The sequence below is a fragment of the Acinonyx jubatus genome, chromosome D1 (genome assembly GCF_027475565.1).
Source record: "Acinonyx jubatus isolate Ajub_Pintada_27869175 chromosome D1, VMU_Ajub_asm_v1.0, whole genome shotgun sequence".
Lineage (NCBI taxonomy): Eukaryota > Metazoa > Chordata > Mammalia > Carnivora > Felidae > Acinonyx > Acinonyx jubatus.
This window is the reverse complement of record NC_069390.1, coordinates 96795390-96812481: the sequence shown is the minus strand read 5'-3', so window position 1 is coordinate 96812481 and position 17092 is coordinate 96795390. Positions and strand designations below refer to the sequence as shown.

At 55.4% G+C, this 17092-nt stretch overlaps 1 protein-coding gene across 6 annotated transcripts; it reads left to right on the top strand.

Moving 5' to 3' along the window:
• The first annotated feature begins 2865 nt into the window (after positions 1-2865).
• On the top strand, positions 2866-16572 carry ABCG4 (ATP binding cassette subfamily G member 4). 6 transcript variants are annotated; one of them, XM_053203979.1, is made up of 15 exons: positions 2866-3153; positions 3874-4123; positions 8255-8372; positions 8497-8629; positions 8754-8804; positions 9005-9150; positions 10292-10415; positions 10544-10658; positions 10829-10971; positions 12210-12308; positions 12532-12700; positions 12792-12892; positions 14219-14377; positions 14545-14663; positions 14828-16572. In XM_053203979.1, the coding sequence occupies exons 2-15, from the start codon at positions 3886-3888 to the stop codon at positions 15051-15053; spliced, it is 1941 nt and encodes a 646-aa protein (XP_053059954.1). In that variant the 5' UTR covers positions 2866-3153; positions 3874-3885; the 3' UTR covers positions 15054-16572. The 6 variants fall into 6 exon arrangements, with proteins under 6 accessions (XP_053059954.1, XP_026892509.1, XP_026892511.1 ...); XM_027036708.2 differs by having other exon boundaries at positions 2866-3235; positions 3859-4123; XM_027036706.2 differs by having other exon boundaries at positions 2867-3235.
• Positions 16573-17092: the final 520 nt, after the last annotated feature.

Sequence of the window (17092 nt, the reverse complement as noted above, 5' to 3'; positions counted from 1 at the left end):
TTTCAGAGGTCACGTGGTTATGCCAGGTGCCTAGCACATAGTAGGCATTCAATAAATGTAGTTTCCCTCCTTTGCCAAGAAAATGGGAGCTTCTTCTGGGGGAAATAAAATGAACCATGGTAAGCCTGGCCTGGAGAGTAAGGATGTATGATCTATTCTTGAGAATAAACACTAAGGTCTTGGACATTTGAACCTCATGAGACTCTTTTGAGGCCGATCTGCAGGAATTTTTATCATCTCTATTTCATGGATGAAGCTCAGAGAGGTGGAGAAAGTTGCTTAAGAACACAGAATGAATCAAAGCATCAAAATCAGAAAGCAGATAACTGACTCCAGATTCAGGACATGGAAGATGTGTTCACAAAATGGGGAGAGGGTGCCCTAGAGAATGGGAAGGTCTGTTCTAGGGAAGAGGGAGGACTCTCATGGGTCCATGGCACGTGTTCAAACCAGGGGATGGAAGGTTCAATTAGGGCAGGGGCTCTCGACTTCCTACCCAGTGGGGTCCACCGGGGAGCTTTTTAAAAACACTAAGAGCTGAGTCCTGAGATCAGGACTAACTGGTTTGCGGTACTATCTAGACATATTTTCTAGACATCCCCCAAGTGATGTTTAACTCGTAGCCAAGGCTGAGGACCACGGCTCTGGGGCATGGGGTGTAAATCCTATGATGTGGAAAGCTGATGGAACACTTGGAAATGTTGGTCTCTGAAGCTGGGAAAGCCTGTCCCGAGGAAAGGGGGACACGGTGTTCCTAAGAAAGGGGAGAACATTTTGCTGAGAATTGGAAAGTTGTACGCCAGGGAAAGGAGGGGAGTGTCATTAAGATGTGGTTATCTTGGGAGAATGGAAGAGCCTGTCTAGAAAACAGGAGGGAGGGAGGGAGTCCATTTGAGAATAGGGTTCTGAGAGGACACATAGCAGGTGGGTAAAAGCAAAAACTTCAGGATTCAAGCCCTGTTCTGCTGCTGACTAGATGTGTCCTCTTGGGCACATTGCTTAACCAACCTCCTTATGCCTGTCTTTCTATCTTTCTTTTCTTTCTTTCTTTCTTTCTTTCTTTCTTTCTTTCTTTCTTTCTTTCTTTCTTTCTTTCTTTTTTCTTTCTTTCTCTTTCTTTTCTTTCCTTCCTTCCTTCCTTCCTTCCTTCCTTCCTTCCTTCTCTTCTTTCCTTCTTTTAAATTTATTATTTTTTAAAATTTACATCCAAGTAAGTTAACATATAGTGCAATAATGATTTCAGGAGTAGAATCCAGTGATTCATCCCATATGTGTAACACCCAGTGCTCATCCCAACAAGTGTCCTCCTTAATGCCTCTTGCCCAATTAGCCCTTCCACCCCCCACTCAAAACCCCTTCAGCAACCTCAGTTTGTTCTCTGTATTTAAGAGTCTCTTATGGTTTGTCCCCCTCCTTGTTTTTATATTATTTTTGCTTCCCTTCCCTTATGCTCGTCTGTTTTGTATCTTAAATTCCACATGTGAGTGAAGTCATATGATATTTGTCTTTCTCTGACTAACTTCGCTTATTATAATACACTCCAGTTCCAACCACGTTGTCGCATGTTTCTTTATTTCTAAAGAGAGGTTGTAATGCCTGCCGCATGAGGATATTGTGAGAATGAAGTCAGATAACGCCAGGTCCATAATGATCGCTCAATGAATGCAACCATTGGAGACGGGGAGTCTATACTAGGGCATTGGAGTTAACTTGGAGAACGGAGGGTCCATCTGGAGAAGGAGAACGTTGGTCCTGAGGAACGGCGGTGATGTAGGGCATGGGGTGGGGGGGAAGGTAAGGAGGGCTGGATCCGAAACCCACTGAACCTTACAGTTACAGGGTGGAGCCTGGTGATGTCTTGAAGAGGCTGCCAGCCTCGGGGCGCTCATGCGCTGGAGAGGCTGGAGGAGGGGCTGATGAGCAGGGGAGAGGTTTGACTGCTAGTAACCTCTCAACTGCTGCAGTAAGAAGGTGGCTGCAGCACCAGTAGCCTCCCCTCCCATCTGTCTTTGCCCTGTGACAGGTGGGAACTTAAAAGCTCAGGTCACACGTCTCAACTGGCTAACCTACTTACCCCTAGAAGACTGGGTCTGGGGCAAGCAGGGACCAAGAGGAGCAAGAGTAAGGAGCAAAGCAGGGGAAAGCCCCAGAGTGTTCTGGAGACTTGCATTTGAAGGCTTGTGGGGTGAGGGAGAGAACGCACACGTGTGCTAGGAGATGCGGAAGGCGGTGTCTGTGAGCCCTGTACATGCCCTGGCGAATATGTGCTTGTGTATAAGGCTTGTGCCTGTCTTAAAGGCCTGAATTTGCCTGGGAGAATAAAGATGTCTGAAGCAGGTTGAGCTCTAAGTACAACCTTAACCTTGGAGCTCCTTTCAAGCTCTCCCAAGGCATCCACTCTCCTTCCCTTCTTAACTAGTTTCCTCCAGCTTAGAGAGGGAAAGTGGGGGTGGTGTGGGGAAAGGGGAGGAGGATATCCCAAGACTAGCTTTCAAAGCCTTTTATCTAGTTTGGGGAATCCCTGGGGGAAGCCTGAGCTCAAGGGTCAGAACTGAGGGAAACTGATGGCGTGTGTGTGTGTGTGTGTGTGCGTGCGTGCGCGCGCAGTCTGACAGCTTTCACAATCCCTTGAGAGAGATGGCATCTGCACCCTAATGCCCACCCCCCACCCCATATACGCACCACCGTCATCTAGTATGTAATCCAGGGACTTGTCCCCACTGCACGACTTCAGCTCCTTTCCGGTCTTCAAGTTGGCCTTTCGTCGCCAACCCCCCAGTCCCGGGGCCACACCTGCGCTGGCTCCGGCCTCCGCGTCGCCGGCACCGCCGTCCCCTTCGCCTTGCTCGCCCCCCGCCGGCTGCGGGGCCGCGCGGGCCCTTTAAGAACAGCGGGACCGGCGAGCAGTAGCTGGGAGCAGAGCGCAGTCGCCCGGCGGGCTCGGGAGGACACAGCGCCCGGGACCGGGCTCCGGGAACCGGGTGTGCGCAGCCCAGCCGAGTCGGGGCGCGCCCCCCTCGCCCCTCCCCATCCTTGTCATCTCTCGGCGGACTGGGGCCGGGGCCCTCCCCAGTCGCCCGCCCCGCCCCGGCCCCGCCCCGGCCCGCGCCGCCGGGACCGGGAGCCGGGCCGCGGTGCCGCAGCCGGAGGCAGGTGAGAAGGGCCCGGAGTCTCCATCCCCGGCCCGCGGCAGCGCCAAGCTTCTCGGTCCGCACCGGCCCGGGGGCGCATCAAGGTGACTAGGCACGCGGGAGATGGGGAGGGGGGAGCCCGCCGCGGGAGGCTAGTTGGCGCGGCGGTGGAGGGGGGAGGTCTTGGGTGCGGGTGGTGCGGCCGCCGGGGCCCCGGGGCGCCGGCGGGAGGGGCGGGCCGGGCGTCGCGCCCGGGGATGGGGAGGGGGATGCTGCGGGAGGCCCAGAGCCTCCTCTTCCTCCGCCTTCCCCCCGGTCCGCCCTGCGCGCACCCGGCTACCCAGACCAGCTAGCGGGCAGCCTCCGCGGGCCGCCCCTTCCCTCCTCCCCGCTCCCCAACCCTCCAGTCCCCAGGGGCTGCTGGCCTGCGGGGTAAGGAGATTAGAGCCACCGCGGGGAGGGGGGAGCGGGTGAGGGCTTGTAGGGGTCGGGCTGCGGCCAGGCCGGAGCCGGAGCTGGGGCTGGCCGGACCGAGGAGAGGTCGGAACCGAGCGTTGCTGCGCCGGGAGTGGGGGGCAGGAGGGGGGCAGCCGCTCTGGCGGTGGGGAGTGGGGTGCTCTCCGTAGCAGATCTGCCCTGAGAAAGAGGCGGGGAGTGGGGGCGGGGGAGCATTAGAAGGCGAGGGAGGTTTGAGCCAAGGCTTGGGGGTCTCCGCCGAACCGAGCAGGCCCTCTCCCTGCAGGCCGGCGGCGTGATGGCGGAGAAGGCGCTGGAGGCCGTGGGCTGTGGACTAGGACCCGGGGCCGTGGCCATGGCCGTGGCGCTGGAGGACGGGGCGGAGCCCCCGATGCTGACCACGCACCTGAAGAAGGTGGAGAACCACATCACCGAAGCCCAGCGCTTCTCACACCTACCCAAGCGCTCAGCGGTGGACATCGAGTTCGTGGAGCTGTCCTACTCCGTGCGGGAGGGGCCCTGCTGGCGCAAACGGGGTAAGGGAGCAGTCTGGTGGGGAGCTGTGGAGCCCCCAGGAGTTGCCTCGTGGAGAGCAGGAGGTCTGGGAGTCCCCTGTTCCGCACCAATGGGCCCTGTGGGAGCCCTGAAATCTCAACCCGCTGGCTATGCACACAGTTGAGGCGGCGGGGCTGTGCTCCCCCCACACCCGCGAGCACTGTGTGGGACTCTAGGTTCAACTGGCTACTGGAGCTTTCTCCCCCTAAGTTGACACGATGACCTCCGGGGGTTCAGTGACTCTTGCAGAGTTTTCCTTCTTTTTTTTTTTTTTAGGTAGAATTCCTGCCTTTGAGGGCTGGTGCGAGGAAGTGGGGGGCTGTGTTGCACAGGTTCTCCCCAGCGGTTAGCAACATCCTTGTACCCACAGAACACTGCTAATCCTAAAAGATGTTCTCATTCCTGTCATCTTACTCCATTCTTGCTGAAGTCCTCCAAGGCAGGGAGGGTGAGGGTTTAGTAAGAGAGATGACATCCTCACGTCACTAATAAGGAAACTGAGGTCCAGGGAAGTTGAGTAACTTGTCCAGCGCCACACAGCTCATACGTGGCGGAGCCAGGACCAGAAGCCAGGTTTTCCAGCTCTCTGCGTATTGTTTTTCCCCGTCTCTTAACTTCCCTGGTACACCAATTCCCATCCCCTCCTCTTTTCTCTCATCCACACAGGTGGGGAAGGGCTGGGGCTCTGAGTTCCTTGGAACCCTCGCCATCGCCTGGATCCCTTGCCCCTGGCCGGCCACGGGCAGCTTGAGCTGGGAATAGAGAAGCTGAGGGGTTTATTTTGTTTTTGTTTTCCCCCAGAGCTGGGCGTGGACGAGGGGTGGAGCTGGGACATTGTTCTCTGAGATTTAAGAATAAGTTTGGGGTGCTTCCGAGCAGGACCAAGCATGAGCTGTCTCCGTACTCCCCACCCTCACTCCCATGAGTGACCAAAAGGTCACGGGGCCTGAGCCAATAGCAACTGAGGCCTCTGGGCCCCCTGCCCGGTGCCCGTCCCTGAGCAGCCTCTCCACCCCGAGACCAGCTCTGGGCAAAATGAAGAGGTAGCCATTATGTCCTTAGCCCTCTCGTTTCCTCAGTTTCAAGGAGATGTGTAGATAAGAAAGAAATGTAGTTAGATGGACCGGTTGCTTCAACCCACCCACCCGTCACAAATTGGCACCTCTGACCAGGTCCTTTCTCCTTTGACCTTGCCAGCCCCATACTCTCCACTGTCCACTTTGCTGTCTCTTCTGTCCCTTGCCCTTTTCTTTGTCTTCTGTCCTCCTCTCTTTGACTTGCCTTTTCACCGGAGTCCCTCTCCCCTTGTCTGGAGGACAGAAAGCAATTAGAGAAATCAGAGGTGGGCAGAGAGGAAAAAGAGAGAGGGATGTGGAGAGAGGGTAGTTTCTGCCTTTCCCAGGTAAGGATTTGCCACCCTTTTCCCCTAATTATTACGGTGTTTCTTGTTTTCAAACCACTTTCCTATTAGTTAGTATTAAACACCTCACTTAACATTCACAATAACCCTGTTATGCCTTGGGAGGAGATGTTACTGTCCTGATTTTGACAGGACTTGACAGAATTGCAAGAGAGTTACTGACTGAGGCAGGACTGGAACTCTGATGTGTCTTTATGTCAAGGCCTGGCAGGCCCTTCCCATGAAGAGCAGCTATGGAACAGCAGGGGTTCAAAGACTGGGTTCCTAGCCACCTGTCCACTGGAAGATGACCTTGGGCCATCTGCTCACCCTCTCTTGGCCTCACTTTCCTCATCTGTGAATAGGGGTGATAAGAAATGTCATTGCACAGGCTTAGCTGAGACATTATCTGTGGAAATGCTTTGTGAAAGGCAAGTGTAAGATGATATTTGTATTAGGCATCAGTGTCCAACCTAGTGCTTGGCTGTGATTAAATGAGAGGGAGGTTCATCATTGCCAGTTTCCTCCCCTGCAAAAGAAATCATTTCCTGTGAGTGGTTCTGAAAGGCGTTTGCTGGAGTATACAACAACACGTCTTTCAGATTGATGGTCATAATGACTGAGGCAGAGGGATAGAACCTGTGACTTGCCCTCTCCCAGTGAAGAACTTGCTGTGTGACCTTGGGTGAGTCACTGGAGGTCCCCGGGCCCCAGTTGGCTCGTCCATGTTGCTGTAGCAGCAACCCGGGTAATGAGTTTATAAACGGGAAAGCACTATCCAGGCCGTCGGTGCGATCAGGACCCCAGAGTGGACAGCAGCTGAGCCTCCTTCTGAATGGATGCGTCCAGAGGGATAGCTGGGTGCTGTGGAGGGAGAGTGAAAGATCACATCCCTTCGCTGTCTCTGCTGAGGAGGTATTGTGGAGAGGGAGTGGGGCTCAGTGGGGGTCGGAGGAGGGTGGTAATGAACAAAATCTCCAGTGGGAGATTGGTGTTTCTGCCTCACTGAGGCAGGTCTGCAAGCATACGAGGCAAGGCTGGTCTCATGGGCTTCCTCCTTCCTCTCTACCTTGTTTTCCCGGGTGACTCCCTGTAGTCTCTGATCTCTGCTTCCTGGATTGTGTTCTGTATATTCTCTCACATGGCAGAGCTCCTCCTTCCAAGGATTGGCGAGCCTCTGACTTTCCTCTCCATTTTTGAGTGCTGAGCATCCTTCAAGACTTAGCTCAATTGCCACTTCTTCCAGGAAGCCATTCTTGATATTTCCCTTGCCCCTCCACCCTCCTCAGTTCCATTTTCTGCATTCTCATTGTGCATTATTTGTGCTTCTATTATAACCCTTATTTTATCTTTCCTTAGATCCACAGACGTTCCCACCATTTTTACCTAGACTATGACTTTCTTTCTTTCTTTTTTTTTTCAATGTTTTTTATTTATTTTTGAGACAGAGAGAGACAGAGCATGAGCGGGGAAGGGGCAGAGAGAGAGGGAGACCCAGAATCTGAAGCAGGCTCCAGGCTCCAAGCTCTGAGCTGTCAGCACAGAGCCTGACACGGGGCTCAAACTCACAGACTGTGAGATCATGACCTGAGCTGAAGTTGGACGCTCAACCAACTGAGCCACCCAGGCACCCCAGACTATGACTTTCTTGAAAGCAGGAAATGTGTCTTCTTCATATATATATATATTTGTCCAGTGTCTGGTACAGAGCTTGGAATGTAGTGGATATCAATAAACATTTGTCAAATGGAATTAATGATAAAATGTCATTTTTTAAAATATACTCTATGTGCCAAGCACTGTGTCATATGCCTTTACATATATTATCTCATTGACTCTTTACAACAACCCTATGAGATAGGTACTATCATCCTCATTTTACAGATGAGGGACCTGGAGCTCAGAGAGGTTAAGCAACTTGCCTGAGGTCACACAGCTGGTAAGTGTGGAGCCAGAATTTGAACCTAGACCCAACTGACTCCAAATCGGTGCTCTTAATGCATATGCTGCCTCCCAACGAGTGAATGAATGATGAGATGTTACTGGGCCACGTTAGGGGCTGCAGAGACAAGCCTAGGGGGCCAAGGGAGCACAAAGAAGGCTTTTCCAGAATGAAGCAAAAGCTCTGAGAGCACTCACTCCGGGAACACTTACTGAGCACCTAGTACCTGCCAGACGGTCTCCTGAGGTTACAAAGATGAGCAAGCCACAGACTCTGCCCCCAAGCAGCTCACAGACTAAGAGGCTGGGTAGGGAGGGGGTGAGAGACAGGCGCGTCAAATAGCTGCCGTGCTGGCATATGCAAAGCGCTATGGGAACACCGAGGACATTCGACCAGCTCACTAGGGCTGATCGTTGGGAAAATCTTCCTGGAGGCAGTGAGGGTCACTGCTGTGTGTATAGAAGGGGAGCAGGGTCGTCTATAAGCTTGACCCCGCTCTCCGCGACCATCCATGAGGTGTGGAGGTTTTTCATAGCCTACCGAAGAGTATGGTCACCTCTGATGCTTCGACATTAGGAGTGGCCGTTTCTAGGGGACCAGGATGAGAGGGTGTGAATACTGTTGCTGCTCTGAAGGTCGTTCCTCCGTCCAAATCAGTTTACCCTGAGTAGGGACTGCCTATTTCAATAAAACCCATGGCCGCTGCTAAGAGTTTGGGGCTCCTCTGTTCACTGCAACCCTGATCAGAAGTGCCTCCCTCCCTCACTGCAGGTTATAAGACCCTCCTCAAGTGCCTGTCGGGTAAATTCTGCCGCCGGGAGCTGATCGGCATCATGGGCCCCTCGGGGGCTGGCAAGTCCACATTCATGAACATCCTGGCAGGGTACAGGTGAGGACGCGGCTGGGGCGGAAGCGGGGAAAGGGGCCGGGAGGACGGATCCGGATCCCCGGAAGAGCCCAGAAGGGGATCTGAAGTGGCCTTGACCCCCCACCCGCGACCAATGTTCCTCCAGGGAGTCTGGCATGAAGGGGCAGATCCTGGTCAACGGGAGGCCGCGGGAACTGAGGACCTTCCGCAAGATGTCCTGTTACATCATGCAGGAAGACATGCTGCTCCCACACCTGACGGTGTTGGAAGCCATGATGGTGAGGGCTGGATGGCCGCCTCCTCCTCCCAGCCCCCGCTTCTGTCCGCCGCCCCCATCCTCAAGGGGTCGAGGCAGGGCCCCCCTCCCACACATATCTGACCCGCCTACTCTCTGGGCCTCAGGTCTCTGCTAACCTGAAGCTGAGTGAGAAGCAAGAGGTGAAGAAGGAACTGGTGAGTGGGGAAGAGACAGGGGTGAGAACAGGACGGCTGCCCTGTGTGTGTTTCTGAGTCCTAGAGCCCCGAGTTGGGGGGGGGGGCCCGGGTGGGGACAGTGGACTTAAGGGAAGACTTCTTTAAGTTGGGGTGGTGTGGGGGTGGGGAGGAGCGGAGAATCTGAAGCTGACCTGGGATGGGGGTGGGGCCTGGGCCAGGTGACGGAGATCCTGACAGCACTGGGCCTGATGTCCTGCTCCCACACGAGGACGGCCCTGCTCTCCGGTGGGCAGAGGAAGCGTCTGGCCATCGCCCTGGAGCTGGTCAACAACCCGCCGGTCATGTTCTTTGACGAACCCACCAGGTAGTTCTCCCCCTCCTCCCCCAGCAGGATGCCCCCTCCTCTCAGCCCTGAGCCCGGGGAATCTGCTCCACTGCTGGAGACCAGAGTCCGCTTTCGCAGCCTCCCGGGGCCAAGATAAGGGCTTACTCCTCGTCCGTCCCTGCCAATCCTATTGCCGTAGCAGCCCCATCCTTCATGCAGGCAGAAATCCCACGTCCTCCTTGACTGATGCCTCCCTCTCCTTCTCTTCCCCACAGCCAATCAGTCACCAAATCCTGCTGATTCTACCTCCTTTCTCCGTCTCTCAGATTTGCCCCACCCCCATCCCTAGTGCTCCTGCCTAAGTTCAGGACATCAGCAGCTCTTGCCCGCATTTCTGCAACGGACTCCTATCTCTTTGCCTCCAGTCTCTTCCAGCCAATCCTTCCTCCAAAGTGCAGCCAGAGAGAGCTTTCTAAACGACAAGTCTGGCACTTCTCACTCCCTTGCTTGAAAACACACCCAACGGTTCCCATTTGCCCTCCTAATAAAATCAGAGGACTTACAAGGTCCTGGTCTGAACCTACTTCTCCAGCCTCACATCTTGCTTCATGCCGTCTTATATTTTATGCTCTAATAACACTGAATTGCTTATAATTCCCTGGGCCGGACATGTGTTTCCTGCCTCTAAGCTTTGCACATGCTGTGTCTTGTGCCTGGAATGCCCTTCGCCTCCATGCCTGCCCTTCCACCAGAGCTGGCGTCGCTCCTTCTTCTCCCACATGCACTCGGCAAACTTCTCTGACTACCCTCCAACCCCTGTATGGCAGACCTGAACCCTCCCCTCTTTGTCACGCCACGTTCCACATTATCTCAAGTGATCTGTGCGCTTATCTCTCCCTCCCTCTGGACCAGAGTCTGTCTTAGTTATCCATCACCGTAATCCCAGTGCCTGGCCTTCAACAGGTGCTCGCTGGATATTTGCTTGTTGAACTGAGTGGTGCTCTGGGCCTCTTGGTAACTCCAAACTCCTGAATCGTCCAGTATGTACAGGCTATGGGGATGGCCAGAGTGACTCCCTTCCTTGCCAGCTCCATCCCCTTCATAGCAGCCGCCCCACCCCAAACACTCCCTTCTTTGGCTCTGCCCACCTCACCCCACCCCACCCCCTTTCTCTGGACAGTGGTCTGGACAGCGCCTCCTGTTTCCAAGTGGTGTCCCTCATGAAGTCCCTGGCCCAGGGGGGCCGTACCATCATCTGCACCATCCACCAGCCCAGTGCCAAGCTCTTTGAGATGTTTGACAAGGTGAGGGTCTCTGGGCCTCACACGTGCCTGGCCTGCAACGGGGAGAGAGCAGGGCATCAGTAGAGGTGCTGGTGGGGCCTGCCGGGTCCACTGGCTGTGTTTTCCTCACCCTTCTCTTTCTGCCTCAGCTCTACATCCTGAGCCAGGGTCAGTGCATCTTCAAGGGCGTGGTCACCAACCTGATCCCCTACCTGAAGGGGCTCGGCTTGCACTGCCCCACTTACCACAACCCGGCTGATTTCAGTGAGTGATGATGCTGGGCCAAACCTGGGGGATCGGGTCATGCACCCGGGCCTCCTTGGGGGCAGAGGCCTCACTGTCACTGGCCTTCCCCACACACCCATGGAGGGGCTGGCTTGCCCTTGGGAACCAAGGATGCATCTTAGCTAAGCGCTCCCCTCTGTGCCTCCTAGTCATCGAAGTGGCCTCTGGAGAGTACGGAGACCTCAACCCCATGCTGTTCAGGGCTGTGCAGAATGGGCTCTGTACCATGGCTGAGAAGAAGAGCATCCCAGAGAAGAATGAGGTCCCCACCCCTTGCCCCCCTTGCCCTCAGGTGAGTAGGGGTGGAGACGGCAGAGAAGGAAAAGTGGGGGAGGGGGGATGGGACGATGGACAACGGCCCTGCCAAAGAGGCTTTCCCCCAGAGGCATCACAACCACTGGGTTCTAGGAAGAACCCAGAACTTGGAGTAGACCTACTATTAACAGCTGTGTGACCTTGGGCACGTTGCTCGACCTCTGAGCTTTGGCGTTCTCGTTTATTTATTTGTTCAGCGAATTCTTACTGAGCATCTGTGTGTTGTCCTCGGTGCCGGCACGGTGCCACCTGGTAAGCCAAACCGATGCTGTCTCTCGCCTTATGGCCAAAACGTGTCCAACTGTCATCTGCAGCCTGGGGGTGACGACACTTACCTCCAGGGTCATTGGCAGGACTAACTAGATCATCACGTAAATGTCTTTGCACTGTAGGTCCACCCAGGAGAATGGGGAGCTAGTGCTCAAAAGTCCCAAACTCCCCAGGGGCTTGCAAGTGAGGGTTTTTAAGGCCAAAAGTTGGGGCAAGGGTCTCTTGAGAAGGTGGATGGCGTTGACTGGAGACCCATAAGGTCATGCCAGCAGGTGCTGTGGTGCTGTTTCGTCCGGAGCAGATGGAGATCTTTCCCACCTCAAGAGAGTTGGAATCTGAAAAATCTTTGTTCTGTATGTTAGAGATTTCATTCGGTCCATCTGGTGCTTATATCTTTAGGGTAGTGATAATTAACCACTTGTGAGCTGGTGGCGTTGCACTCCTACAATCCCTTGGTTGGTCCAGCTGTGCCTGAAGGCCATATGACCTCTGGTTAATTCTTTCTTCTGAACTGATACGACGGATGCTGGCCTCAAAACCCAGAAGGGTTCCTTACTGTTGCTGCGGTCATTATTATCATTGCTAGATATGATTGTCATTATGCCCTTGGGGTAAAGGTTTCTTGATGGAGTAAAGAAGAGGAGTGACGGGTCTCCTATTAGCCCCCACAGGTGTCCTTGACCTCCTTGCTCTCTCCTGTCTCCCACGTTTTTACTTGTTCCTTGTCTCTCTCTCTCTCTCTCTCTCTCTCTCTCCCGGAATCTCGCTCCAGTTCATGACTCTGAGGCCAGCTTCCAGGCACGCACCTCAATGGTGGGGAATTTTCCATCAGTACACCTGGAGGACCCCTGCCCTGAGGAAGGGCTCCGGGGTTTTCCCATCACTGAGCTGGATGTGCAGTGAGTGGGTGGGACAGGCTCACCTAAGCCAATGTCCTCTCCCCAGGAAGTGGATCCCATCGAAAGCCACACCTTTGCCACCAGCACCCTTACACAGTTCTGCATCCTTTTCAAGAGGACCTTCTTGTCCATCCTCAGGGACACGGTGAGGCATCAAGTTGGGGGAGAAGAGGCTGGTAGAGGCCTGGCTTTGGGGGGCATAGGATCTCAGCAGCTGGGAGGGGAATGTCCCCCCTCCCCCCAGCCCCCACCGCCGGCAGTCTCCCAGTACCCCTGTGTGTCTGTGTGTCCGCGAGGGCAGCTCTGAGTTCCTACCCCAGTGTGGCTGCTCATCCCTGGCCTGCGGCCCATCCCCTCTCCTCACCCAGGTCCTGACCCACCTGCGGTTTGTGTCCCACGTGGTAATCGGCGTGCTCATTGGTCTCCTTTACCTGCACATTGGTAACGATGCCAGCAAGGTCTTCAACAACACCGGCTGCCTCTTCTTCTCCATGCTGTTTCTCATGTTTGCTGCCCTTATGCCAACTGTGCTCACCTGTGAGCTGAGCTGCCCTGGGTGGGGGGGGAGGCTGGGGGCACAGGGGGTCAGGGTATCAGACAGCTGTGCCTAATCTGCCTGTGTCCTCAGTCCCCTTAGAGATGGCAGTCTTCATGAGGGAGCATCTCAACTACTGGTACAGCCTCAAAGCATATTATCTGGCCAAGACCATGGCCGACGTGCCCTTTCAGGTAAGCCTCTTCCTCCCTCCTATCTGGCTCCTTCCTCACTTGCTTGCTGGCCTCCCTCAACCCTGTCCCCTGCCATCCTTTCTTTTCCCTTTCACTTAGCAAATAGGCGGGGAGTCCCTACTGTGCACCAGGCGCTGGGATCCGGCAATGAATAAGACAGATGTAATCCTGACCTTGTGGAACTTATGTTCTTGTGGGAACGACCGATGACAGACAGACAGTGATAAGAATAATAACCCCGTGAATGACTCTGTAAATCTTATCCACGGCAGTGGGGGCTGGTGGAGTCCCTGGGGCCTTAGTGCTACTTGGTAGCCGGGAGATGTTGAGCTAGCCCCTGTCTCTCTCTGCTTCCACGTCCCCATCTATAAAGTGGGTGACGAGAGTATCTACCTCAGGGTCGTTTTTGAGGATTAAATGAGTTAATACGTGTAAAGTACTTGGAATAGTGCTTGGCAGGGGTGCCTGGGTGGCTCCGTCAGTTAAACGTCCGACTTCGGCTCAGGTCGTGGTCTCACGGTTCACGGGCTCGAGCCCCACGTCGGGCTCTGTGCTGACGGCTCAGAGCCTGGAGCCTGCTTTGGATTCTGTGACTCCCTCTCTCTGCCCCTCCCCTGCTCACACTCTGTCTCTCAAAAGTAAACATTAAAATAAATTAAGAAAAAAAAAAAAAAAAAGAACAGTGCTTGGCATGCACTAAAGTGCCCACTAAATGTTAGCCAGTTTGGGTTGTTTTTTTGTTTTTTTGTTTTTGCCACTGCCACTCTTTTCCAAGCTCCAGGGCCACCAATAATCCCGAGGGCACCTTTGTGCAGATTGGACGAAGATGCCCCTTCCTCAGGGCGGCTGCTGCCCCGTGCCAGGGTGCATGGCTTTGTGAGGAGAGCACAGCTGGATCTCGGCCTCTGGTGGCCTCTTGATTGGGTGCCCCCGTGCAGGGGGCAGCCTGCCATACCGTAGTCGTGGCTTTGGACTCCGCCTCCAGGAGCTGATAGCTCAGAGGGGGACAAAGTGTGCTTCCGATGTAGAGTTGATTAAGCAACAATACAAAGAATAAGCTGGTCCAGGTTTCGGAGCTCAGATATGGAGAAGTCTCCATGCCTGAACTGGTCAGAGTGGGTCTAATGGAAATGGTGACACCGGAGGAAGAGAATAGGTTCATGTAGCCAGGAAGAAAGCGGTCATGGGCAGCCTGGGGGGGGGGGGGGACAGCAGACAGAGCGCGGGGACAGGACTAAGCACGGACGCTCGAGGAAGAGCTGTTCTAGGGCTTCTACTGTGCCCCTGGCTCGCGGTCTACTGCCCAGGCCTGTGTCCCCTCCCCAGGTGGTGTGCCCGGTGGTATACTGCAGCATTATGTACTGGATGACAGGCCAGCCAGCTGAAACCAGTCGCTTCCTGCTCTTCTCAGCCCTGGCCACTGCCACCGCCTTGGTGGCCCAGTCTTTGGGGCTGCTGATTGGAGCCGCCTCCAATTCCCTACAGGTGGGAGGGCCGGCACTTGGGGATCTTGAGGGGCGGTGGACAGGATCTGGTGGGAGGAAACAGGGGCTGGCATAGGAATGGATCTGTGGGAAACCCCAGGGCCACCTCAGTCCTGAGTCTATCCTGGTCACTCCTGTGATGGCCCGGTCCCCTTCCCTCCCCTCCAGGTGGCCACCTTTGTGGGCCCAGTTACCGCCATCCCTGTCCTCTTGTTCTCCGGTTTCTTTGTCAGCTTCAAGACCATCCCCACTTACCTGCAATGGAGCTCCTACCTCTCCTATGTCAGGTCAGTGCCCCTTCTCTCACCATCTGTCCCTGCTCCCCCCACCCCCACCCTCCGGCAGGAGCCCAGGCCCCAGGGCTGAGAGAGTTGCAACTGGGCCCTGGCGGTTTGCCCAGGGAGCAGTGACCTATGCTCTGTATCCTGCTCTGATGTCCCCACGTGCCTAGGTATGGCTTTGAGGGTGTGATTCTGACCATCTATGGCATGGATCGAGAAGATCTGACCTGCCTGGAGGAGCACTGCCCTTTCCAGAATCCACAGAGTATCCTCCGAGCGTTGGATGTGGAGGACGCCAAGCTCTACATGGACTTCTTGGTCTTGGGCATCTTCTTCCTGGCCTTGCGGCTGCTGGCGTACCTTGTGCTCCGTTACCGGGTCAAGTCAGAGAGATAGAGCCTTGCCCTGGCCTGCGCCCCAGCCCCCGCAGCGGGAGCCCCCAGCCCCAGCCCTCTGGGACTGTTTTAACCTCGTAGACTTTGGCACTGGTTGCTGGTGCAGCCATCCTCCCCTCTCTCAGCTGCTCCACAGGCTGGCTGCTGGACTGCGCTCCCGGCCGTGGCCGTGGCAACCGGGGCTCCAGCCCTCCCCGCCATGCCCAGGAGTCTTCCCCAGTTGATGCAGTTTGTAGCTTCCTCCCTAGTCCCTCCAACATCTGCATGCAAAGACCACTAGGAGGCTGCCGCCCTCCTTCCCGCCCTCGGCACCCTCCTCTGTTGTCTGCCTGGGAGCCCCAGGGTCTCCAGGCCCCCACTTACAACTGACCAAAGTGGCCTCCTCTGGGGGTCCCCGCCACACAAGTGTTTGTAAACTGGACTGTTCTGAGGTTCAGGTTCCAGGGCTGGGCCCTGGGGGGGCCCCCTGGAAGTCCCATTTGGACACTGGAACGGAGCAGGGAAGGCTCTGGAAGTCTGTTCCTCCTCCTCACCTTCTCCCCACCCCCAGACCTGGCCGCCTTGGACAATCTGCTGGGACAGAACCTGGGTTTTCTGTCTGGGTCGCCCCTCCCAATCCTGGGGATTGGAGAGGCCTGGGGCCACGGGACGCCCCGTTTACCCTTCCCCATCCCCTTTGGTGGGGGTAGGGTCTGGTGGCACCTCTGCAATAATGTTTGTGTTTCTCTCTCACCTGCCACTGGAACTGGAGAATGCACTTTATTCTGGGGCATGAGTAGGAGAAGACCAAGCTTCCTTTCTTGCTTCTCCTACCCGGTCCTGCAAAACTCCCTCCCCTCCCCAGAGTTAACGGGCGCATACATGCAAACAGGCAATCTCAGACCTGTACACACTCGCTGTCCGCCGTGGCTCCGAGGAGCGATGGTGGCAGTGGTGGCGGTGGGAGCTGCGGGAAGGGCGGTGCCGGCCTCCTCCTGGGCATGCCGCTTGGACTGTAAGGTTGAGGCTGGTGCTGCCCGGGGTGTCTCCAGGATCTGCAGGTGTCTACCCCCGAGTCTTCCTTCCCCTCCAAGTCAGGGGCGGCACAAGGCACTATCTGTCTGGAGTTCAGGAGCCAACACAAGCACAAGCACGGGCATCAGTTGGCCTTGGCCGCCTGCCACCCCATGCCCCCTCTCTTGTGCGTCAGGCTGGTATTCTCACTCTCTTACCCCTTCCCCAGCCGCTTGCTGCTCATTCAAACTCCCGTCTGGGTCTCTCCACACCCTTCCCATCAGCCAAGGCGGCCCCTGGGCACCAGAGCGACAGACACAGAACATGTCTGGCCGTTGTGGTAGGTCCAAGGCTCATGCCGCTTCTGATTTCCCCTTCCCCCAGGGCTCTTTCCCGCCCCCCTGATTTCTGTACACATACCACTCTTCCTTCTCTTGTCCTGCCACGGATTCCCGCCATCACCCAGAGATGCCAGTTGTATTTGTGGGGTTTCACCCATTATTAATAAAACCTATATTTATACAGTATGCGGTGTAGAAATGTGTACGGGCGTGGCACCCAGGACCACGGGCTGTGAGGGGTCTTCGAAGCACTTGAAAGGAGTCTGCGCACTTTAGGGAGTTTGTGGCAGTGGGCGGTAAGCCAAGCTAGTACATGTCAAGGTAGCGAACGTATAGCATATAAAGTACCTGTATTATGCTTTATATGTTACAAATGCTTTGTGTGCATTATCTCAAGAAAGTCCGATGCCGACTCTGCATCCTCCCTCATGATAACCCATTTTGCAGATGAGACAACTGAGACGTGGGCTAAGCAACTTGCCCAGGGAACCTTAGCTAATGGAGGTGAAGCCAGATCTGGGAACCGGGTCTTCTGCCTCCAGACTCCTCATTCTTGACACTGGCCAATGATGATGATGAGGGTGGACCTGCATGCTCTGTGTGGGTGCCTTGTGTCTGTTGCGTGGGTGTGTTCTCGCCAAGTGATACACGTCCCTCTCTTCAGAATTCACTGAGCCCCGGTTGTGCCTGGTGGGGCGGGGCGGGG

Coding starts and splice junctions, on each gene's coding strand:
- ABCG4 (XM_053203979.1), top strand. CDS start 3,886: ATGGCGGAGAAGGCGCTGGAGGCCGTGGGCTGTGGACTAGGACCCGGG. Junction 8,373..8,496: donor AACATCCTGGCAGGGTACAG/GTGAGGACGCGG, acceptor ATGTTCCTCCAG/GGAGTCTGGCATGAAGGGGC. Junction 10,659..10,828: donor CCACAACCCGGCTGATTTCA/GTGAGTGATGAT, acceptor TGTGCCTCCTAG/TCATCGAAGTGGCCTCTGGA.